This window comes from Pimephales promelas, chromosome 17 (genome assembly GCF_988280905.1).
Source record: "Pimephales promelas chromosome 17, fPimPro1.hap1.1, whole genome shotgun sequence".
NCBI lineage: Eukaryota > Metazoa > Chordata > Actinopteri > Cypriniformes > Leuciscidae > Pimephales > Pimephales promelas.
This window is the reverse complement of record NC_142785.1, coordinates 32468565-32493647: the sequence shown is the minus strand read 5'-3', so window position 1 is coordinate 32493647 and position 25083 is coordinate 32468565. Positions and strand designations below refer to the sequence as shown.

The following is a 25083-nucleotide window of genomic DNA, read 5'->3' as shown; positions in this document are numbered from 1 at the left end:
GAAAAGTGTGGGTGTTAAAACACCCACATCCCCCACGGTTGCGACGCCCCTGTTTCAGAGAGGCCAATAAAATCAATGTTGGAATTACATAGCAGATGTTCTAGCTCTTCGCGTTTAGGTGTCATCCTTATGTTTAAGTGTCCGCCCAATAAGCCTTTAGGTTTGGCTCGCGGGTCCCAAATTATTTTCGCCTGATTCAGAGTACGGAAAATATTGGATGATCTGTGTCTTTTGAACACGGGATTCCTAATTTTGGTCTGTATTATTACCTGGGAAATGGGTGGAAACTGCGGTCTGGAGCACTCACCGGCAAAGGTGACAGTATCTGACTGCACCACCGGAGACTGCCGCGGATCTTGACCAGTCCATGGATATGAGACGTCTGCAACGGATCTTTGCAGTCGACGATCTCGCGGTCCGCACAACACGCAGCCCCCAGCCGGGTCTCCACCCGTTATCGGGTCACACAGCGGGCAGAAACAAACAGACGCAGCCCCCAAACCTGCCGATGAACACGAAGACGCCGCGGCCAGCAGCGTGCCCTATGTGCCTCTCCCACCGGAAGCACAGCAATCCAAACGAACGTCAGGAAGTACTCCATCGCTCCACATCGGTATTCTCGGCACCACGATACTTCCTCCTGAAGATGGTAACCCCGCGGTACCTGAGTGACCGTCCCGAGCCAAGCCACTCGAAGCAAGCACCACAGGGCAGGACACCCCCGCACCACCCACCGCAAGAGCGACAGGCCAGGCCGAACCAGGCCCCCACCACCAGAAGGGAGGAAGCCACATGAGCCCCACAGGTGGGCAAAGGTCCACGGGCGGCCAAATGCCAGCGTTCATTGACTGATGAATGGCCCAGGATGGAATCACTGATGTCACTGGATCACCGCTCTGTGTAGCATCCGATAGCAGGGGGACTATGAAGGTAGATTTGTGTCTTTATTATTCAATCAAAAAAAAAAATGTTGCTTCAATCAAAAAAAATATTTTCAATTAAAAAAACCTTCACTTTAATGAAAAAAAAACTTTTCAATCAAAGAAAAAAAGTATTTGAATCCAAAAATATATTTGAGACTCAAAAAAATACATTTGAACACTGCTTTTCTTTGATAGAAGTCCGTTTTTTTTTTTTTAAAGCAACCTTTTTAATTAAAGTAACATTGTTTTTTGATTGGACCATATAATGGGTAGGACATTTGTGTCTATCATTCAATCAAAAAAGAAGTTGCTTCAAACAAACAAACAACAGAATCAATACAAAAGTCACTTCAATGAAAAGATAAACATTTTCAAATATAGAAAATCATTTTTGAATGCAAATAAAATATTTGAGACTCCAAAAATTGCATTTGAACACCTTTTGTTTTAATTGAAAATGTTCTCTTTGATTGAAGTAATCTTTTTTGTGTTTGGGCCATACATGGGTAGGACATTTGTGTCTTAATCATTCAATTCCAAAAAAGTTGTTTTCAATCAAAGAAAAAACTGTTCAAAAGCAAAAAAAAAAAAAAAATTATTTACCTCGTGAATAAAAAAAGTATTGAAGAGAATGTGTTTTTTCGTTGTTTTCGTTTTTTATTTGAAGTGAAAAAAAAATAGAAGTTCAAATTGTTTTGATTGAATAATTAATTTTTTTTTGAAGTGCAAAAAGTTTTGAAGTTCAAATTTTTTTGATTGAATCATTTTGACACAAACGTTCCGCAGTGGGCGGGTGGTTCTCTGTTGGTCAGACATGTTTGATTGACAAGTGTCTACACCAACGACATCTTTCTGACAAAGAAGTCATGTTCGCCACTCGCCAGCAAGTTTTTACCCCTACAGGATATTATCTATTTATCATTTGATCTTGTGGCTCTAAGCATCGCGCCAGCCACACGATCTCTCACTGTTTACTATCAGAAACTCCGATTAATACACGAGAGCACACAGACAGTGTTATCCTGCTCTTGTGTACGGGCGTCAGTTTGGTTTGGTTTGAAATGTGCTGGGGGACGGAGAGACGTATTCGGAAGAGCATTTTCAAAAGTGCTGGGTACAATGACCCATTCATTATTTTTTTTCTCTTTCGAGTAGGCGCCGCGAGATGTTTCAAAAGTGGTGGGTACAAAATCGACCCTGGCAAAAAGTGGTGGGGACATGCATACATATCTATGGGGACATGTCCCACCCGTCCTGTTGTAAATGACGCCTATGATTTTATCTTATAATTTATCTTTTTGTCCGTATTGGAGCGCGTCTCATGGCTCTTACTAAGCGACCTGCCACAAGATCACTCACTGTTTACGTGAACCAGACACTCTGAGAGCATATAAAGTGCAATCCATCTCTTATTTACTTTTTTTTTTTTTTTTACATATTATCTTATATTTTATTCGCACTTTTGCCCGTATTGGAGCGCATCTCGTGGCTCTTAAGCGTCGGGCCAGCCACAAGATCTCTCACTGTTCTCATAGCCTACCAGACACTCCGATTGATGCACGAAATTGATGCGACAACGCAACCCTGCACTTATTTACCCTTTTGTCATCTTATCTTATATTTTATTAGCTCGTTTGTCCCATAATGGAGCACGTTTCGTGCTGCGCCAGTCACAAGATTTCGCAATATTTCTCATAGTTGCGTGATTCTCCGATTGACATTCTGAAGGAGAATGATTTTGACCACTCCATTAAGTTTGTTTTTTTAATAAAGCCTTTCTTTAAAGTGAATTTCGTTTTTAATAAATTGCATCTTGATTTTAATCAATGTTTGATCAACCAATTCCCAGGATTTAATAAATAAGAAGCAAAGCAAACATAGGCATAGCAATAAAATCATGAACTTTTTGCTTTGCACGTTTCTCAAAGACATGATAAATAGGCTACATCTAGAAAGGTAGAAATGTCTAGCCTAATTTTAAACAAAACAATTCAAAACGAAAATAAATAGATTATTCTACTCTCAGATTATATTTAATCCATATGAAATGAGCATTTCTCTCGGCGCGTTCACTACTGCGAAGATGGCTCCAATACGGGCAAAAAGAGCAAATAAAATATAAGAAAAAATTACAAAAAGGTAGATAAGAGATGGATTGGACTTTATTTGCTCTCATCTGAGTGTCTCATGTAAACAGTGAGAGATCTTGTGGCAGGCGCGACGCTAGGTGACGCGCACGCTCCATTATGGACAAAAAGAGCAAATAAAATATAAAATAAGATGACAAAAAAAGATACTTAAGAGCAGGATTGCACTGTCTGTTTTCACATGTGCATCAATCGGAGTGTCTGATAGGTGTAAACAGTAAGAGATCTTGTGGCTGGTATGGCTGGCGATGCTTAGAGCCACGACCCGTTCGCATAAAAAGAGCGAATAAAATATAAGATCAGACGATAAATGGGTAAATGAGATCTGTATTGCACTATGTGTGCTTTCGTGTAGCTACCATTAGGTGTAAATAGAGAGAGATCGTGTGGCTGGTGTGGCCGGCGCGACGCTTAATAGAGACATGCGAGCGCACTCCTATACGCATAAAAAGAGCAAATAAAATATAATATAAGATGACAAAAAGGTAAATAAGAGATGGATTGCACGTTATTATACGCGCTCCAATACGGGCAAAAAGAACGAATAAAATATGATCAGATGATAAATGTGTAAATAAGATCTGTATTGTACTGTATGTGTGCTCTCGTGTAGGCCTACCATTAGGAGTGTCTGATAGGTGTAAACAGTGAGAAATCTTGTGGCTAGGCAGGTGAAAAGCGTTTGATTAATGGTGAATATTGACCTATTGTGCGTACCGACCGTTCTGTCGGGGAAAATGCGCTGCATTTACTAATAATAAATATTGTGTAAGTTCGAGTGGCAGGCGCTATGCAGTGCATATAAGGCACATATATCCGTCGAGTAGCAGATCCCCCTGCCACGCAAAGATTTTATCCCCTCTAAAAAAGCTGCTGGCGAGTGGCGAACATGACTTCTTTGTCAGAAAGATGTCGTTGTTGTAGACTGACCAACAGAGAACCACCCGCCCACTGCGGAACGTTTGTGTCAAAATGATTCAATCAAAAAAAAGTTTGAACTTCAAAACTTTTTGCACTTCAAAAAAAAAAAAAAGGATTCAATCAAAACAATTTGAAATTCTAAATTTTTTTCACTTCAAATAAAAAACAAAAACAACGAAAACACACATTCTCTTCAATACTTTTTTTATACACGAGGTAAATAATTTTTTTTTTTGCTTTTGAACAGTTTTTTCTTTGATTGAAAATATTTTTTTTTTTGATTGAAACAACTTTTTTGGAATTGAATGATTAAGACACAAATGTCCTACCCATGTATGGCCCAAACACAAAAAAGATTACTTCAATCAAAGAGAACATTTTCAATTAAAACAAAAGGTGTTCAAATGCAATTTTTGGAGTCTCAAATATTTTATTTGCATTCAAAAATGATTTTCTATATTTGAAAATGTTTATCTTTTCATTGAAGTGACTTTTGTATTGATTCTGTTGTTTGTTTGAAGCAACCTCTGTTTTGATTGAATGATAAAGACACAAATGTCCTACCCATTATATGGTCCAATCAAAAAACAATGTTACTTTAATTAAAAAGGTTGCTTTAAACAAAAAAAAAAAAAAACGGACTTCTATCAAAGAAAACATTTTCAATCAAAGAAAAGCAGTGTTCAAATGTATTTTTTGAGTCTCAAATATATTTTTGGATTCAAATACTTTTTTTCTTTGATTGAAAAGTTTTTTTTTCATTGAAGTGAAGGTTTTTTTAATTGAAAATATTTTTTTTGATTGAAGCAACATTTTTTTTGATTGAATAATAAAGACACAAATCTACCTTCATAGGGGGACAGGATTCAATTCAACATCACCAGCAAGCAAGAGAACCAAGGCGATCCGATATAGCACCGACGACCCACTATTCAAGTGGGTTTCTCTTTGTCTTTTTGAAGGTAGGGTTACTTGTCCGTCTTTCAGAAAAACTGAGAACAAGGCATGTTGACTCTTTCGGTTTGGTATATAGCCTCCATTTTTGATTTCTTTCATCAGGCAACATCTTAAATTCAGTAAGAATGTCACAATCACAATTGTTAGAACAAACCAGAATTGTGGTTTAGATGTCTTGAATAAATTAGTCAAATTTGCTGGGTGCCCAGCACCTGCTCGTCCGTGTGCCCACACAGCAGCCATCCATGTCCGTTTTAGGACATGTGTAGTGTACTACAGTAAGTTGAAGTTCATGACAAATCATGAGCTGGATTTAGTCAACAGTGAATTAATAATGATTGGGCCCCCTCAAATAAAGTTTTATCTTTATCATTATCTTACTATAAAATAGGCTACACATGTACTAACACAAACGTTCCCTGGGTGTGTTCCCAGTTTGATAATTATTTATAGTTTCCAAAAGAACGACCAAACATGCAGTTTTTCATGCCATTATTCATGGGTGAATCCATAATTACTCCAATCGGTGTTAAGGATAGCTCTTCATTGGTTCATAATTAGTTCAGACTTTTAATTATCATTGATTCATGTTGAATTAAAGGCACACTATGCAGGAATTACGTTTTTTTTCTCTCCAAAAAGCAGTGACCCCTAGAGTCGCCGTGGAGTACTTGTATTTAACGTTACTGTCGTAATTGTAAATACCACTCACACAGACAGAGCGCCTTTGCCATAGACTGGTTTCTGCACTCACAACCTTACATACAGGGCCGGATTAACAATAGGGCTGAAGCCCCGGGGCCCGAGCAAGGAGGGGGCCTGTGATTGGCTGTGGAGGAGATATTTAAGCCATCTGATTGCCAAAGACTTACCATGCAACGCCCCCCACAAATTGGCTCTGTTATTTAGTGGCGCTTTGCCGTATATTCCATGCATTATCATGGAATCATTCTCATTATTATTTTAGAGAGGTTCGCAAAGACCCGCCTTTTTTAGTTACTGTGTGACGAGCGACGAGCCTGCCCAGGCAGCTCTCGCTCTCGAGTCACACACATCATGTTCTCATGCACTCACGCAGTGAAAAATACATCGCGAGTCAAAGACAATCGAGTGACTACGAGAGAGAGAGAGAGTTCAGAACAGCTTACTTACTGTTGATATGAAACAAAGTCTTAACTTTCAAATGTTGTCATTTAAGTAATTTAAACAACACAGTTTTCAAGTTCAAGTCCACCGACAATCTACTGACAGCTTTGTTGTCGGACAAAGTTGCGTATTCGGCATTATGATTCGCCAGGCCCCCGTGGGCAGCAGGGCATGGTAAATTGAAACGTCACATTTTAATTTGTTATAACAAATATATTTATTCTATATTTGACTTGTGAACGATCGACCTGCTGCTGCACGTAGGCCTATAGATGATTGCTGCCTGCGCCTTATTAGAATATACATCAACCAATAAATCGCCTTTACTCTTCACTTCATTCTAAAACACAGCGTCATCATCGACCCCACAAACTTTCGGTAAGTTTGAATATTAACTTGATGGATGTATGATATTGCTTTTTGTGTTGGATCAAACTCTTTATTCGCCTAAAGGGCTGGTGATAATATATCCGGTAGAAATATTTAAATTTTGCTGCACCATCATGATGTAAGTTTATCATTTAAACACGTTTTTAAGCATAGTGATTTGGATGCATATTATTTCAAACTGCTCTTAGCATAGTAGCAGCGGGAGGAAATTCATTTTGTAAATGCTGGTTTTGAGACCATGGTGAACTTGAGATGGTTTTGCACAGCGCACTTGAGCTCCAACTCTGAGGTCTTAAAGTGACAGACGCTGCTAATAAAGCTGCTTTCGCCATAATTTAAAATCAAACATAAGAAAGAAAGTATTACTGCCCTTGACTGAATTACTTTTGCTAAATTAACAAGAATGAATGTTGAATTTATAGTGAAAACCATGCATTGTATATTTGATTACTTTATAAAATATAATATTATTCAGTGCTTTAATTTTTTTTAAGTATGTCGATTTCTTATGTGCCTTTGTTCTATTTTAATTTGTGACTCTTATCATCAGTAAGCTTGAGATTATTAAGCTACTATTATTTTTTGTGATATTGAAATTTGTCACAAGAATTATGACATTTTAGTGGCAATACATTTTGATATGATAAAAAAATCGTGTTAAAAGTAATCTAACTTAACTGTGAAGTATATCATAGATGGATAAAATGACTCGTATAATGATATAACATTTAGCTCATGTAGTTGGTGACCTAAAGTGGTAGGGGGGCCCTGCAGTAACTCATAGCCCCGGGGCCCTGTGAGCTCTTAATGCGGCACTGCTTACATAGTAGTCTTGTGTGCAATGTTTGCATTAAATAAGAGATCTAGCGCTAAAATGTGTTTTTTAAATCAAGCTGAGCACTCGGGTCCCTTGAACGTTTTGTAGCATTTGTATGAACAATTTATTACAGTTGATCCTTTGTTTGTTGAAGTTTTGGAGTGACTATAAGAGCATTTTTGTTTAGTTTAATAAATACTTATCATTTTCAAAACTCAATTTCGCCTAGGGCAACCGAAGGGCTAAAGCTGTCGTGACTCATACAAAGACAGATTAGTCATCATTATAATCAGTAAATATGTCTCCAATTAAATAAAACTTTGCCAATCTGAGGCGATCTGGTCCAGCCGCTTGTATAGTTGATCGACCAGTTTGGTCATCTGCAATTTCATCATTGGTGTGGGAGCTGATGTTCCAGATATGGTGAGGGGCGTGACATTTCCGTCACTCGCTTAAGTTTTTTGGGCCAATCACAATGCACTGGATTGCTGGCCAATCAGAGCACACCGCGCTTTTCAGAACGATGAGCTTTGTAAAAATCAATGCTTTTTAGAAAGGTCGGTGGGGCATATAATATACAGTATGTGTAAAATAATTACTTTTTTTTACACCTAAAACTATGTAAATACATTACATTAAACCAAATACACAAAATAATGTTATTTTTAGAACCATAATATGACTCCTTTAATTCATCCTCATTTCACCATCCCAATGGGTGTCACAGTTCTGTCACCCTTGTCTGGGTTTCTCTTGATTTAGTGACAGAGCTGTGCCACTCCTGGTTTGTCATGTGTTTGTTTAGTCTGGTCGGTTGTGAGCACATGGCTGTCATGTTATTTCCTTGTGCCATGTGCTCTCCTGTCTATTGTCTAACCCCGCCCATCTTGTTATCTCGTTATTGTTTTATTTCCCCCACCTGCCTTCCTCGTTACCCTCTTATGTTTGTTCCCCTATTTAATCTCCCTGTGTTTGCAGTCCTGTGCTGGTTCGTTGTCCATGTTCCTAGTGTTTCCTGTATCCTGCCTGATTCTGTCTAGTTTTCCCCCACGAGGGAGTTTTTGTTGTAGTTTTGTTTTGTGTTATTTACTTAATAAATATACCCATTGTTTTGCACTTGAGTCCTCGCACCTTAATCCATCCGTTCCGTGACAGAACGAACCAGCCAAACTGAGGACTCAGCAAGCATGGGTATTTTCCTTTTCCCATCTCCCTGCCCCTCCGCTTATCCGATGGTGGAGAGACTCGACAAGCTCCTTTCACTGCGGCAAGGGGAAAGCAGTGTGAAGGAGCTTGCCTTCAAGTTCCTGTATTTTGCGGAGGGGCTCAACATTGGTGACACAGTGCTTAAGGATAGATTCAACACCAGCCTTAAGGAGCCTGTTCCTGCCTGGGAGATGGGAATGCTGGGGACACTATCATTCTGGCAGTTTGTGGGGTACGTTTACCATCGCGGATCCAGTGCAGACTGGGAGGGTGGTCTTCCGCCACTTGGGCCACCTCCCACTGACCTCACAAACTGCCATGTCCCCGGTCCTCCAATGACCCCTTTGGGGAGAGGGAGGAGGAAGAAAGGGTGTGACCCATCAGCCTCCTATCCAGTGGAGGCTGAAGGAGCTGCAGCACCCCCAGAGGCAGTTACTTTCTCATCGCCTCGCCAGCGCAGGAGGAGGAGGGCTCCTGATGCTTCCCTTCGGCCGGTGGTCCAGGAGGACCCAACTTCGACGGTCTCAAGGCCAGTAGTCCAGAAGGACCCGACTTTGGCGCTCCCAAGCCCGGTGGTCCAGGAGGACCCGACTTCGATGGTCCCAAGTCCGGTGATCCAGAAGGACCCGACTTCAGTGGTCCCAAGCCTGGTGGTCCAGAAGGATCCAACTGCAGTGGTCCCAGAGCTGTCCTCTCTCCCTGCAGTACTCTCAGAGGTGGCCAAGAAGCTCGTAGCACCAACACGCTCACGTAGACGGGGGAGGAGAGCTTCCGGCCAACTACAGGGTCCGGAGATGTTTCCGAAGCCTGCAGCCGACTCCCCGAAGCCCCTAGTAAAGCCTGCAGTTGAACCTCTGAAGCCTCCAGTGAAGTCTGCAGTCGAACCACCGATGCTTCCAGTGAAACCTGCAGCTGAACCCTCGAAGCCTCCAGGGAGGCCTGCAGCCGCGCCCAAGCGCCTCACCCTGCCGGCACCGCCCAAGCGCCTCGCCCTGCCGGCGCCACCCAAGCGCTTCTCCCTGCCGGCGCCGCCCAAGCTCCTGGCCCTGCCGGCACCGGTCATGTTACAATTCAAGCCTGAATCTGTTCACGTCGTTCCTGCCATACAAGAGACTGTTCACGTCAGTTCTGCCGAGCCAGAGACCGCTCCCACCAGGTCAGCCATGCCAGTGTTTCCTAACAAGGTAGCCGCTGCCAAGCCGGGGTCTTTGGACAGTATGGTCGCTACCGAACCAACGTCTCCAGACGATATGGCCATGTCTGTTTCTGAGCCGGTGTCTTTTCCTGATCCGGGTTCTGTACCTGAACTGGTGTCTGTGCCTGAACTGCCTGGTCCACCCAGGCCACCTGAACTGCCTGCTCAGCACTGGTCACCTGAACAGCCTGGTCCACCCTGGCCACCTGAACTGCCTTGTCCGTCCTGGCCACCAGAATTGCCTGGTCCGCCTTGGCCACCTGAACTGCCTGGTTCACCCTGGCCACCTGAACTGCCTGGTTCACCCTGGCCACCTGAACTGCCTTGTCCGTCCTGGCAACCAGAATTGCCTGATCCGTCCTGGCCACCTGAACTGCCTGGTCCGCCTTGGCCACCTGAACTGCCTGGTTCACCCTGGCTGCCTGAACTGCCTGCTCCGCCCTGGTTCTCAGTGAGGAATCCAGACCCGCCTGAGTCTCCCTGGTCCGTCCCGCCGGCACCACCCTGGTCCTCAGCCAGGAATGCAGACCCGCCCGTCCCTCCCTGGCTCAACCCTCCCGTCCCTCCCCTCTCTTTGTATGTGTTCTGATCTGCTTGTCTTGTCTGCTGTTTGGTCTAACACGTTGGATGTTCCTGTCTTGTTTTTGGTGTCCCTCCTTGGGAACGCCAGGTGGCGTCCCTTTGAGGGGGGTAGTGTCACAGTTCTGTCACCCTTGTCTGGGTTTCTCTTGATTTAGTGACAGAGCTGTGCCACTCCTGGTTTGTCATGTGTTTGTTTAGTCTGGTCGGTTGTGAGCACATGGCTGTCATGTTATTTCCTTGTGCCATGTGCTCTCCTGTCTATTGTCTAACCCCGCCCATCTTGTTATCTCGTTATTGTTTTATTTCCCCCACCTGCCTGCCTCGTTACCCTCTTATGTTTGTTCCCCTATTTAATCTCCCTGTGTTTGCAGTCCTGTGCTGGTTCGTTGTCCATGTTCATAGTGTTTCCTGTATCCTGCCTGATTCTGTCTAGTTTTCCCCCACGAGGGAGTTTTTGTTGTAGTTTTGTTTTGTGTTATTTACTTAATAAATATACCCATTGTTTTGCACTTGAGTCCTCGCACCTTAATCCATCCGTTCCGTGACAATGGGCTCTATGCACGGCGTTATTTCCGGTGAAGGATTAAGGATGCTCGATAACTTCCGCCGATCATAGAGTCCAATGCAATACCGAGAATTTATATTGAATTTTATACTCCATGGTTATACTAATGAAACGTTAGTCACAAAAACAGATAAAACAGACACCCCTCGTTGTGTTTATGCTTCTTTTTAAAATTATATTAAATAAACATAACTATATATAAAATTACATCTAAACGTATGCACGTTTCGTTTCAAAGACGGGAGGACAGTAAATATTGAAGACTCTGCCATAATCCCGTTTTCTCCGGTTCTCCTCCGCTTTAATCTACACAACTGGAAATGGACGAGCATCCTTACGTCAAATGCGGAAATTATGCGTGCATATAGCCCATATCTCCGCTTTCATACAGACACAGATGTTAGATGTTTACCTGAACTCTTGTGTTTGTCACCTCAGTGAATGAGTCTTTTTTCTTTTTCTCTCAGAACCAACAACTGATCCATGCTATGATTATAACACTCTTGATGAATATTGGAGAGACATACGGCAGAGCCCATATCAGTACTATGGATATGATGACACTCTTGTTGAATGGAGCGGCTGGTATCGGCTGTATCTGAATGGAGAAAGTGCCCAGATGTCTGAGTGGTGTGTGAGTTTTGTGGGATGTGGAGGAGAAACTGCACTGTCTCTCAACGGTTCTCATCCAACACTTGAGGATGGAGTGGTGACCCGTGAAGTCGTGGGGACTAATTCATGGTATTGGTGGTATTGGGGGTATTCCCGCGAGTGTGGCGCCTACAGTTCCTCCTCCATCCGAGTCAAAGCCTGTCCAGGAGATTATTACGTCTATGAGTTTGTCAAACCCGTCATATCAGGCCCCCAGCCTATGTACTGTGCAGGTACAATATTCAATCTTATCTTTTGGATTTTTCTATGTCATGATAAAGTGTAAATGCTCTTACTATTAAATAATTTAACATGCATATTTTGTATTATGAAATAAGTATGTTTTAACTAGTTAGAATCAGTGGTGTGCAGTTCATTATCCATTCTGTATAGTTGGTTATGTTACAGATCAGCACCTAGACCTGGCATAACATTGTGATATTACTCCACAGTCCTCTTGTCATATGTAGCCCCTCCTCAGGTGTTGCTCTGTCCCGTTCTACAGGGTTCTGTCAGACAGACTTGCCCCACTTTAGCCTGACAGACAGTACACCACTGGTTACAATATAATTACTCGAAGTTATGTAATGAACCATCATAACTGGTCTTACGGTGTAAAACTCTTATGCTCTTTAGGATGTAATGTATTTTAACAGTACTTTTGCAAACTCCATGACAGTTGCTTTCCAAAGCATCAGCAGTGATCCCTGCTACAACTACGAGTCTCTGGATCGTCCCTGGAGAGCCAACAATGAAAGTGGAGATTACATTTGTGATGAACGTTTCTCCTGGAATGGCTGGTACCGGCTTTCCTACTATGGAATGGACATCCGGATGTCAGAGACCTGCGTTAGTTCATACAGCTGTAACACAAACTATAATCTTTGGCTCAATGATCCTCACCCTCAGATAGAGGATGGAGTGGTGATCAGGAAGGTCTGTGGAGGGACTTATTGGGGAAGCTGCTGTGAACACAAGACAAAACCCATCAGAGTGAAAGCGTGTCCAGGCAATTACTATGTCTATGAACTTGTGAATCCACAAATATGGTGTTCAGGATACTGCACAGGTACTGTGATTTTCTCATTTAGTTCAGTATTTTAAACCTTTTAAAATTATTTCTCTCATGAATTTCCTTCTTTTTAGATGTCAGCACTATTTCACAGGCGGTTTCCACTGTGAGTCCAGATATATTCACTGGATCCACCATCAACTTGAGTAAGTTGTAAATAATATGAATAGTTGAGTGTTATTAAAGATCATTTATTTCTTTTCAATTAAAGATTGCATTACAGTTTAGATGGATTTTTTGGTGCATACACACTTTCACTATTACACAGTTGCATTGTGTATGAATGGTTTATGAATCTCATTATTACAGTGTTTGACTGGTTCAGATTTGCACTTGTGAAGTTCCTCATTGAGATATAACTCATTTGTTTTGGTCTCATCATCTCTCGCTCTAACAGATTATGACCCGTGTAATAACTACAACACACTCGACAGCTACTGGAGAAGCACACTCAATTACTGGTATAGTTATGGACTCATATCTGATCATGATGACACTCGTGTAGAATGGGACGGCTGGTATCGACTCTTCATTAATGGATCAAGTGCTCAGATGCCTGAGTGGTGTTTTTATTACATGTCATGTGGAGGTTATAGTTCTCTGTATCTTGATGGCTCTCATCCTCGGCTAGAAGATGGAGTTGTTACTCGTGAAGTTTACGGCTCCCGTTATGATCAGTGCAGTCGCTACAGATCCGACCCAATCCAAGTCAAAGCTTGTCCTGGAAATTATTATGTCTACAAATTTACCAGACCAACTCTTTCAATCCCAGATCCTGTTTATTGTGCAGGTATATTCATTCATTTTTATATCTAACATGCATATCATGAATTGTATTGATTTACATATTATTAATGTGAATATATTTAAAGGGGTGATAAACTGAGAAATCAAATTTTCCTTGAGCTTTTGAGATCTAAGAGGTCTATCTAAGAGGTCATCATATTATAAGAATATCCTGTAAGTTTCAGAACTGAAAACGTCCTTGTTAGTCCAATAAAAGCTTTTATAGACACCAGGCTCAGCAAACGACTCGTTTTTCAAAGTGGGGAACTATGACGTCAAAGAGGATAAAACCCCACCCCCGCAGAAGAAGATCAACGCCTGCTTCAACATGGCCGGTTTAGCCCCGCCCACCGATTCGCACATTACCCGCATAGCTAAATAACATAGTTGCCTACCTCGTGTTGACAAACCAGAGCTACAGAGCAATACAGAATATTGTGCAGCGCCTGGTTGTGGAAGACAGTCGCTGCATAAGCTTCCTCTGGATTCCAATAGGACTGCATGGATAAACTTTATTTTTAATGACGTTCAGCTGATGAGGTAAAACATTATCGTCTGTTCGCTTCATTTCACTGAGGATTGTTTTGTAAGAGTAAAGAGTAAAGAACGGTGCTGTGCCGCCTAAATTTTATCCGACAGCAATGGTGCAACACACAGACTCTGGGTCGAACATGTATGGGCGAATCATTCGGGTTGCCATTTTACAACATTGGTTGTTTTCAAAACAATTTCCCCCAAGTGCATCGAGTGAGTTGAAACTCATTATAACATGCAAAACTGTTATCCACTCACAGCAGTGGGCGTTTACTTTCAAGTCTTTAGTGCGAGACGCCCATAAAAACCGAGCGTTTTTCAGCTAGGCTCAAAACTAGGGTATAAAATGGCCTATTATTCATTTTGATGTTTTTGAATGTAAAAACCAAGTGAATGTCAAAAGTTGACCTCAGATAACAATATAATAAAATTTAAAAAGCCAGTTCATGACCCCTTTAATCTGCAATATAATGCTCTCTTTCTCCTTTTTCCCTAATAGTGCCTTTCTCCACCCCAAGTGTCGACCCCTGCTACAACTATACCAGTCTGGATGAGCCTTGGAGATCCACAGACAACTATTACAACAATAACTATTACAACTACGTCATGTGTGATTATAATGTGGAGTGGAATGGCTGGTACAGGATGTTCAACAATGGTGAAAATGCTCAGATGCCAGAATCGTGTGTAAATCAGTACATGTGTGGCACTAATGATCCACTGTCACTCAACGGCTCGCACCCACAGCTGGAGGATGGAGTGGTCACCCGTCAGGTCTGTCTCTCCTGGGGTGACTGCTGTACTTACAAATCCCATCCTATAAGAGTCAAAGCCTGTCCAGGAAATTACTACGTTTATGAGTTTGTCAAGCCAATGTTTTGTGGAGCTTACTGTGTTGGTGAGCACTTACTCATATGATCTTCAGCCATTTACTTATATGGATTTTGTTTGAATTAAAATTAAATTATTGTTGTTTATATAAAATGTTCTTAATACCAGATGCCTCAAACCAGTCCATCTCATCAACAACAGAGACGATCCCATCCATAGGATTCATTACTCCACCAATCACAACCACTGGTAAAGTATTGTCTTACTTCCTTCATAAACTCTCTTGAACATGATCTTGTTCCTGTTAATCACATTAATTAAATTCATAGCTAAATTAATTTCTGCAGAAAATATTTACAAAAATCACATTAGTAAAAAGCAATTCAGCTCACAAATGATTATGCAATTCAAACTCTCTATATTTGAATGTAAATAGAAGGTATTTTTAGACAAAGTGAAGAACTGAAACTTTGTTAACAGTGAAATCTAAACCACCAGTGTTTCTCAAACTCAGTTCATAACCCCTGTCTGCATACACCTACCATTAGAAAGAGGGGAATTACTGCATGTACAGACAGATATTTATAGATTATTATATCTGGATTATATTTGTCTAAAATAACCAAAAAAAAAAACATAGTAAATCATATTGATAGAAAGAACAACAATATACTATAAAACTGTATCAATGTATAAAAGGCTATCATATATATATATATAAGAATAAGAGTGTAATTTGATATCCTTTTATTCATTCATACAGATTCATAGTATATTGTTGTTCTTTGCTATAATGTCACTTACTTGAAAAAAACTTTTTTAATGGGGGCACGGTCAGTTCTAAAATTAATACGTTTTAATTTTGAAAGAACAAACTAAATTTGCATTTTCAGTCAACAGTGTGTAGACTCAAAGGGACTCAAATTTGGCTGTTTTTATCTCGTTTTGTCAGCTAAATGAGAGATGTTCTGAAAGCTTTCGACAAATTGTCTACAGACTCAACTTAAAATGCAAATGAAACAGTGAGCTTAAGTAAACAGTGTAAACTGTTTAATGACTTAACCACTAAAAAAAATACACATCAAAAAACATTTATTTATTCATTACTCAAAATATATATTTTTAATATTTCCTTGACAACAGCTCCCCCTGTTGACCCCTGCTACAACTACACTACCCTGGATGATTCATGGAGAGCCACCAACAATCAACATTCCTCTCAGATAATGTGTGACACTGCGGTCAGCTGGAACGGCTGGTACCGTCTCTTCATTCAGGGTCAGAGCGTTCAGATGCCGGACACATGTGTTGATGAGTATAGTTGTGGCACTCATGCTCCTCTGTGGCTGAACGGAGGACATCCAACAGTTGAGGATGGAGTGGTCACTCGAGATGTCTGCGGTCACTGGAGCAATAACTGCTGCCATTTCCAGTCCAATCCCATTAAAGTCAAAGCCTGTCCAGGAGATTATTATGTCTATGAGTTTGTGAGTCCAACTGGCTGCAGTTTGGCATACTGTGCAGGTAAATATATTTACATGTGCCCTTCGTTTATGTAAGAGATAATTTTTTTTTTATTCTAATATTTATAATTTATTTCAGATTCAAGCAACATAAACACTACCACTACTACTGTCATGCCAGAGACAACCACAACCGAAACTACAACAACAGAAACTACAACCATGGACACTACGACTGGTAAGATACGTTGTGTTCAGGGCCAATCAGCCCTATACACACACTACGGAAGTTGCGTAGGGCCCCGCAATTTACTCATGGCCCCGACAATCAATGTTTGATGATGTCAATCTGGCCACCTCGAACATTTCTCTAGATTTTGCAGTGACCATGCATGACACCATACCCTGAAATATGCCAGTTTTTAGGGCACAGAATAACGTTTGTGTTTATACCAGTTACGTTTAACAGTAACACAATGATAATAAGCTATTCATTGTGGAGTGTGCATGGTGAAGTGAATGTCTTACCTTAGAAAAAAAACTTTTGCCAATATCTTTGGATCGGAGATGCGTCCATTGATCAAATTTCCCACGATCAAAGAGGATACACATGTGCACAGCAAAAATCACAACTTTTGCTGGCTGCGCATGCAAGTTATTTAAGGTGTCTCAACTGTACCCGTCCTACCGTACAATATGGGTGTGATGGCACTCCTCGTTATGTTATTGTTTTAAAACAAGACGATCATTGTCTAATCTCTCAGTCAAGGTTTAGTTACAACTCTGCACTAATGCAAGATGGAAAGGAATGTATTGACTATTGATTTATAGGCTTCATTGAACTTAAGATATTGATTAAGATATTGATTGAAAACAAGGAAGTGTTTAGTCGCTTCTCTTTTTGGCCTATATTTAATGCACTGGGCTAAGCTAAGTGCTAACATAGTTTTGCGGCAATACAGAGCGATATAGTGCACGCACTGAGACGAGAGAGGTATGCATCAGCTCGTCTTAATTAAGGGAATAACATAGTTTAATATGAAAACCCGGTGGAGTATCCCTTTAACATTACCGTACTATTGGTTGTATTTTGTGAATAGAATGTTACCGGATAATCGAGCAGGAGCAAGGATATTTGCTATTACTGTACTGAAATCGTTGTGAAATGTTGTTTACTGCATCAGCCGGTGTTCACCTGGCATGGAGAGGTGGGGTAACTGTTAAAGTAATAATTACAAGAGCTTCTAGGTTATCAGATAAGCATTCTGTACTGTTGTATAGGTTATTTGTGTTTGCGCACATGAGATCAGGATACAATGTAATGCATGACAGCGATGCGCAAATTGAGTTACCCCTTTAAGGCCAATTTATACTTCTGCGTAGGGTGCGCGCAGTAGGTACGGCGTAGCATACGCACAGACGCGTCCCATACCGCGTACCCTTCGCCGTCGCCTGACGCGCACCTCTTCAAAAATGTAACTACACGTCGCGACGACGCGGACCGCAAGATCGGTGATTGGTCGGCTTGGTAGCATCGCATTTCCTCCTATGCATTTCCGCACGTACCTTCTCACGCATTTCCACCACTATCTATGATTTCCACACGTACCATCTCCTCCGACGTCTTCTCTCATTTCTGCCTTTCAGTTTTAGTAATTTCACTAAATTGAACTGTTTTTCCACCTCAATAAGCTCCAACTCCAACATTATCAGCTGTCTTTCAGTCGCTATTGCTTGTAGTAACCTAGCCGCGAGGAATCTAAACACAGTGGAACATTAAAACCCTCCGCCGCCAACTAGCGTTTCGGAGCAGTACTGCAGAGCAACCAAGACCTGAACGCAGAAGTATAAATGTTCACAACGGCGTCGCCTACGTGCGTAGCCAACGCCGTACATTACGGCGTACCCTCGACGCAGAAGTATAAATTGGCCTTTAGTCTCGACATTAGTCTCGAGAATTTAATTTGTTAGAAATTACTGATGCAAACACGTTCTCAAATTTTATTACAGGTGGCTGCGTTCTGTGTGTGTGAAAGTGTGTGTGTCTGTGAGTGAAAGAGAGAGAGAGAGAGTGTCTGTGATGGTGCATTCACACCGGACGCGAATAGCGTGTTAGGCGCGAATGATTTCAATGTTGAGTCAATGCAAAGACGCGTTACGCACGTAAAATATTCCTGCGGCGTCAATGACGGTAGAGATCCACTTGTCCGACATGAAATTCACATGTTGTCGCGACGCCTCCCCACATTTGTACTTTGATGAGCGTTCCTCAAGTTTACCGCGTGCTTTTGAGCCAGTGGCCAGTCTAGAACAGAGGACCTGCGAGAGACCCCCCTCCCCCGTCTCCTTATGCTCTACTTCTATTGGATAGTCGCGGCGCGTGCGCGCGCACCTCTCCAAACGGACGAGGCATTTATACTTGACGCGCTCGCCGTTGTGCTATTCTGTGAAACGACAGGGGGCGAACTCTCGAGTAATTCACCTCTAAACTACCAGGAATCAGCAGCGAAGAAGTAGTTTGCCGTTTATTAGTAGTTTATTAATTGCTAATTCATAAAAGAGTAAATGCAGTAGGTTTATTGTAGCCTACTTTCACTGCATGTAAACTAGTTAAACAACTGAAGCCTTATTGGAGAGTGTTTTACCTTAATTTTACCAGCAGGGCTTAATTCTGCTATTGTAGGCTTATTTTGTAGATGTAACCAATTACTTTAGACAAGTGCAAACTAGGTGCTTAATGCAAATGTGTTCCTGTTCACAAAATGAGATGTTATGGTCGCCCATCAATGCAAATGTCTCTGTGTATAGAAGGATCATAAACATGCTGCTGGTACCAGATCGTACCAGTTCGGCCAGATTCGGCTCGTAGTCGTCTATCTTCGGATGCGGCGCCGCGCGCAAAGTTACAAAAAGTGCCGTGCACACCGCCAGGCGCAATGGGGTCTCTACGCGCACGACAGCCCACACCGCAATGACGTCATTTTTGCCGCGAGCCCTTCGAGCTCTTGCGGACGCGTCGAGTATAAACAAGGCTTTAAAGTCGCGTGACGTCACCCATAGGAATAAAGCGGAGCGCGGCGCGACAGAAGTGCCGCACGGACAAGTAGATCCGCACCGAAAGTGGTCAAGCGTCAAACTTGACGCGAATTTGATGCGCTATTCGCGTGTGAACGCAGCATTAAGGGCCTTTCACACAGGACGCGGAATGCGCTGTGCTTGGCCCGCTCTATTCAGCGTTGCCCTTCAGATACAACGTAATTTGCGCGTGACTTGATCTGACTTGATATGAATATTATATATATATATATATATATATATATATATATATAAACATCGAAATCAACACACAAATCATGAGCTCAGTTCTTTTTAGAAAAACAAATTTATTCAAATAGGCTACTAAAGCTGACACAAAGGAACAAATTATATATAAAAAAAATATATTTTAAACACACCTGACATGCCAACTTGAATGGAGATATGTCTACATGACAGCTTTTCTGATTATGTCCCTATACGACCTCAAACTTGTATCATAAAGCTCGGGAAATTCCGACACACACTAGCCGTTCGTCCATTTTGATTTCCGTGTTTGTTTGGATGTCCCGTCCCGTTTCTATTGGCCGCGCTGGGAATCGTCTCAGAGCGCAGCGGCAAAAGTTAAACTATTTTGAACTTTGACCGCGGCATGCGCGCGAGGACGTCAATGGTGTGCACCGCTGCGCTTGCGCTCAGGTCGACGCAGAAACAAAACGCCTTCGCGCGGCGCAAGCCATTGAAATGAATGGGTTTCATAGCGCCGCGCAGCGCATACGCGTCCTGTGTGAAAGGTGTGTCTGTTCGTGTGTATGTGCGTGTGTCTGATCGTGTGTCTGTTCGTGTGTATGTGCGTGTCACAAATCATACATTGTTTCTTCAACTTATTAAAATATCTTACTTTACTGCTACTATCTGTTTCTGCTTCTTTATTATATTTATGGTGTGTGATTTATAAAATACATTATATTCTTCATCACACATATTGTGTCTGGTCACTTTATATCTTATATCAGAATTTTACTACTGTTAAACCTACTATGGATATTAAAATATGCCAAACCATGTGTCCTGTATCATAGCAATGGCGCCACCAGGGGGTGGCCAGGGGTGGCCATGGCCACCCCTGGCCGACTCCTGGCCACCCCATTGGCCACCCCAATGGCCAGTATTAATTTTTGTAGCATCAGTTATGCATTTTATAAATAAGTCAAAAATATTCTGAAGTAAAAGAAGACGGGGAATTATGTGTCGTGAAGTGCTTTTTAAGTGCCAAATGGTATACTGTTACAGCAGCTAGGTGTGTTTTTGCCACGTTTGGACAGGCAGGGATGCAAACAGCGCGCTTTTCGGCGCCTCCCGCTTTTTTCACGTCAGTTTGGGTGACAAAGTCTTCTGAAGTCATTCCATAGCTTAATGTGAGGGACAGAAGTATATTTACATCATTAAAGTATAAACTCGTTTTCCCTCCTCTGCGACTGTCATCATTCTCCATTCATATTCAAACAGCACGCGCGCCTCTTGGATGCACGGTAAAACTCTCTCCAATATGATATATTGACATAAATGCATGATCTGTAGATAAAAGTCTGTATATTCGCATAAAATTACTTTATTTTCTTGGAGTTTGTTGCTGTTTTTAAACGACTCACTACCGTGTTCTGTTAGATCACACATACATATCACAAGGATTATGAATCGGCATCAAACGCACAATAACTGTGAAACAAAGGAACAAATCGCACTAGGATTTGTGCGCTCAACATTTTTTCGATTTGTGACATGAGCTTTTAAATGCGCACTTCTGAAGCGCAGTGCTGCTGCACACTGACTCCATGTTGCCATTTGAGCACATCATTCTGCACCCGCGATGCGCATACACGCTGTGTGCTCTCTGTTTTTCATGTTATCATGGGTTTGCGCACTGAAATATTATTAAAAGCCAATATATTTTGTTATACCTAGCCTGCTCAATACATTTTAAATAAGCATAATTTAATTGTATATAATTTATTTGTAGTTTAGGCTATGCACTTCTGAATTCTTGACATTAATATATAAATATAAAATTGTGACATGATTGCCTGATTGAATTTTAAAAGAGAACTAATAGTAATTTGTTTTTATTAACATATTTAGATTTTATAAAATTACTGTGCAGATTTTTTCAAGAATTACTTTTTGCTGCTGATGTATACACTCATTAAGTGTATTAAAAATTCATAATACATTTATGTAATATTTAAAGGTGTTAACTGTAATCTTACACTGCAAACTAATAACTTAAAAATGATTAAATTCATCACAATTATGTAAGTATCTGGAAATTTGCTGTGGGGCAAGGACCCTTATATATCATATAATATATATCATTATATACAATGTAATATATATTAGTTGGGCCCTACTAATATCATTAGTAACATTAAATATTACACAATAAACCAAAGTATATCAGTAGGAGTTTCCTTAAGTCTTTCTGATAGTTTTCTACAGGCTGGTTTATTACAACAGTAGAAAACAATTCTGAAATTATGGTTTATACTGTAGTTTTGGTGTGCCACCCCAAGATTTTTACTGGCCCCATCTGGCCACCCCTACGAAAAATTTCTGGAGGCGCCACTGTATCATAGGTACATGAATGACCGTTGCAGCAAAAAAAAAAGTGTGAAAATCAGTTCGGTATTCAGCGAGATATGATTAATTTCATGCACTGACAGCTCATTTGACCTGCCATTCAGATTACACTGAGTGGAGCGGATGACCAGTTTAAGATGGCGGCTCCAATTCTGGTCCGTGCCAAGGGGGTAATCCATCGACCGGAAGTTGAAGCCTCGCGGGAGTTGCCATCTTGTAGCAGAACTTCACTTGCGTTAGCATTCCCATTGACTCCCATTCATTTTGGTGTCACTTTGACAGTGAATAACTTTACATCTGAGGCGTTTGAAGACCCCATTTGTCCTTTATTTATTTCTAAAGAAACACGACAATGTATAAAATGCTCCATTACCTTGTAGCTTATGTTATGGCCCCGTAGAAGCAGTTTTAGTGAAAGTAGGCTAAAGATTGCGTCATACCCACGTGACTCTCTGTCGCACAGTAGAGAGATTACCGTATGGACAGGAGAAGAAGCTCGCGCACAATCGGGGAAACATGGAGGCAAAATGACAAAATAATTATTCAGTATACATAGCAAAATTGTCTCCTTCTCCTAGCTCATACTCACACTCTCCGCCTATGCATGTTTCGGAAGGGGATGATTCAGATTTCTCATGCCACAGCACTAGAAGACAGACGGGTTGCTCTCGTCACATCTACGTAGTCAAGCTCTGTTTGAGTCTGCGAGTCAGGGACGGAAGTGCTAAAAAATCGCCAAAAACCGGCTTCAATCGTCTCAATGGAGTTCCAATCGCTCTGTCCATTTCTTTTACTGTCTATGGTCCGTGCCAATAGGCAGTAGCGGTCAATAAGGCGTCTAGCTATATGATGTCTATGGTGACATTTCCGTCACTCGCTTAAGTTTTTTGGACCAATCACAATGCATTGGATCGCTGGCCAATCAGAGCACACTGCGCTTTTCAGAACGATGAGCTTTGTTAAAATCAATGCTTTTCAGAAAGGCGGGGCATATAATATACAGTATGTGTAAAATAATTACTTTTTTTAACCTAAAACTATGTAAATACATTGCATTAAACCAAATACACAAATACTGTTATTTTTAGAATCATCCCAATATCTGTTTGTCACCGTTGTGAATGAGTCTATTTTTTCTTTTTCTCTCAGAACCAACAACTGATCCATGCTATGATTATAACACTCTTGATGAATATTGGAGAGACATACGGCAAAGCCCATATCAGTACTATGGACATGACGACACTCTTGTTGAATGGAGCGGCTGGTATCGGCTGTATCTGAATGGAGAAAGTGCCCAGATGTCTGAGTGGTGTGTGAGTTATGTGGGATGTGGAGGAGAAACTGCACTGTCTCTCAGCGGTTCTCATCCAACACTTGAGGATGGAGTGGTGACCCGTGAAGTCGTGGGAACTAATGCATGGTATTGGTGGTATTCCCGTGAGTGTGGCGCCTACAGTTCCTCATCCATCCGAGTCAAAGCCTGTCCAGGAGATTATTACGTCTATGAATTTGTCAAACCCATCATATCATCCCCCCAGCCGATGTACTGTGCAGGTACAATATTCAATCTTATCTTTTGGATTTTTCTATGTCATGATAAAGTGTAAATGCTCTAACTAGATAATTAAACATGCATATTTTGTATTATGAAATAAGTATGTTTTAACTAGTTAGAATCAGTGGTGTGCAGTTCATTATCCATTCTGTATAGTGGGTTATGTTACAGATCAGCACCTAGACCTGGCATAACATTGTGATATTACTCCACAGTCCTCTTGTCATATGTAGCCCCTCCTCAGGTGTTGCTCTGTCCCGTTCTACAGGGTTCTGTCAGACAGACTTGCCTCACTTTAGCCTGACAGACAGTACACCACTGGTTACAATATAATTGCTCGAAATTATGTACTTAACCATCATAACTGGTCTTATATAAAACTCTTATGCTCAGGATGTAAAACATTTTAACAGTACTTTTGCAAACTCCATGACAGTTGCTTTCCAAAGCATCAGCAGTGATCCCTGCTACAACTATGAGTCTCTGGATCGTCCCTGGAGAGCCAACAATGAAAGTGGAGGTGAAATTTGTGATGAACGTTTCTCCTGGAATGGCTGGTACCGGCTTTCCTACTATGGAATGGACATCCGGATGTCAGAGACCTGCATCAGTTCATTCACCTGTAACACATACTATAATCTGTGGCTCAATGATCCTCACCCTCAGATAGAGGATGGAGTGGTGATCAGGGAGGTCTGTGGAGGGATTTATTGGGGAAGCTGCTGTGATTACAAGACAAACCCCATCAGAGTGAAAGCGTGTCCAGGCAATTACTATGTCTATGAACTTGTGAATCCACAAATATGGTGTTCAGGATACTGCACAGGTACTGTGATTTTCTCATTTATTTCAGTATTTTAAACCTTTTAAAATTATTTCTCTCATGACACGAATTTCCTTCTTTTTAGATGTCAGCACTATTTCACAGGCGGTTTCCACTGTGAGTCCAGATATATTCACTGGATCCACCATCAACTTGAGTAAGTTGTAAATAATATTAATATTTGAGTGTTATTAAAGATCATATATTTCTTTTCAATTAAAGATTTGCATTACAGTTTAAATTGATTTTTTGGTGCATAAACACTTTCACTATTACACAGTTGCATTGTGTATGAATGGTTTATGAATCTCATTATTACAGTGTTTGACTGGTTCAGATTTGCGCTTGTGAAGTTCCTCATTGAGATGTAACTTGTTTGTTTTGGTCTCATCATCTCTCACTCTAACAGATTATGACCCGTGTAATAACTACAACACACTCGACAACTACTGGAGAAGCACACTCAATTACTGGTCTATGTATGGATACATATCCGATCATGATGACACTCGTGTAGAATGGGACGGCTGGTATCGACTCTTCATTAATGGATCAAGTGCTCAGATGCCTGAGGGGTGTTTTTATTACATGTCATGTGGAGGTTATAGTTCTCTGTATCTTGGTGACTCTCATCCTCGGCTAGAAGATGGAGTTGTTACTCGTGAAGTTTACGGCTCCCGTGATTATCAGTGCAGTCGCTACAGATCCGACCCAATCCAAGTCAAAGCTTGTCCTGGAAATTATTATGTCTACAAATTTACCAGACCAACTCTTTCAATCCCAGATCCTGTATATTGTGCAGGTATATTCATTCATTTTTATATCTAACATGCATATCATGAA

At 41.3% G+C, this 25083-nt stretch overlaps 1 protein-coding gene across 2 annotated transcripts in view; it reads left to right on the top strand.

Moving 5' to 3' along the window:
• The window catches only part of LOC148971551 (alpha-tectorin-like), a 53658-nt gene that overhangs the window by 11836 nt on the left and 16739 nt on the right, over nucleotides 1–25083 (top strand). For both annotated transcript variants that reach the window (XM_089122392.1, XM_089122391.1), the window contains exons 5-16: nucleotides 11317–11733; nucleotides 12180–12569; nucleotides 12647–12718; nucleotides 12970–13362; nucleotides 14392–14790; nucleotides 14892–14972; nucleotides 15867–16247; nucleotides 16326–16424; nucleotides 23009–23416; nucleotides 23854–24243; nucleotides 24326–24397; nucleotides 24650–25042. In XM_089122392.1, coding sequence (XP_088978518.1) covers nucleotides 11317–11733; nucleotides 12180–12569; nucleotides 12647–12718; nucleotides 12970–13362; nucleotides 14392–14790; nucleotides 14892–14972; nucleotides 15867–16247; nucleotides 16326–16424; nucleotides 23009–23416; nucleotides 23854–24243; nucleotides 24326–24397; nucleotides 24650–25042 — 3495 coding nt within the window. The remainder of the gene's footprint in view (nucleotides 1–11316; nucleotides 11734–12179; nucleotides 12570–12646; nucleotides 12719–12969; nucleotides 13363–14391; nucleotides 14791–14891; nucleotides 14973–15866; nucleotides 16248–16325; nucleotides 16425–23008; nucleotides 23417–23853; nucleotides 24244–24325; nucleotides 24398–24649; nucleotides 25043–25083) is intronic.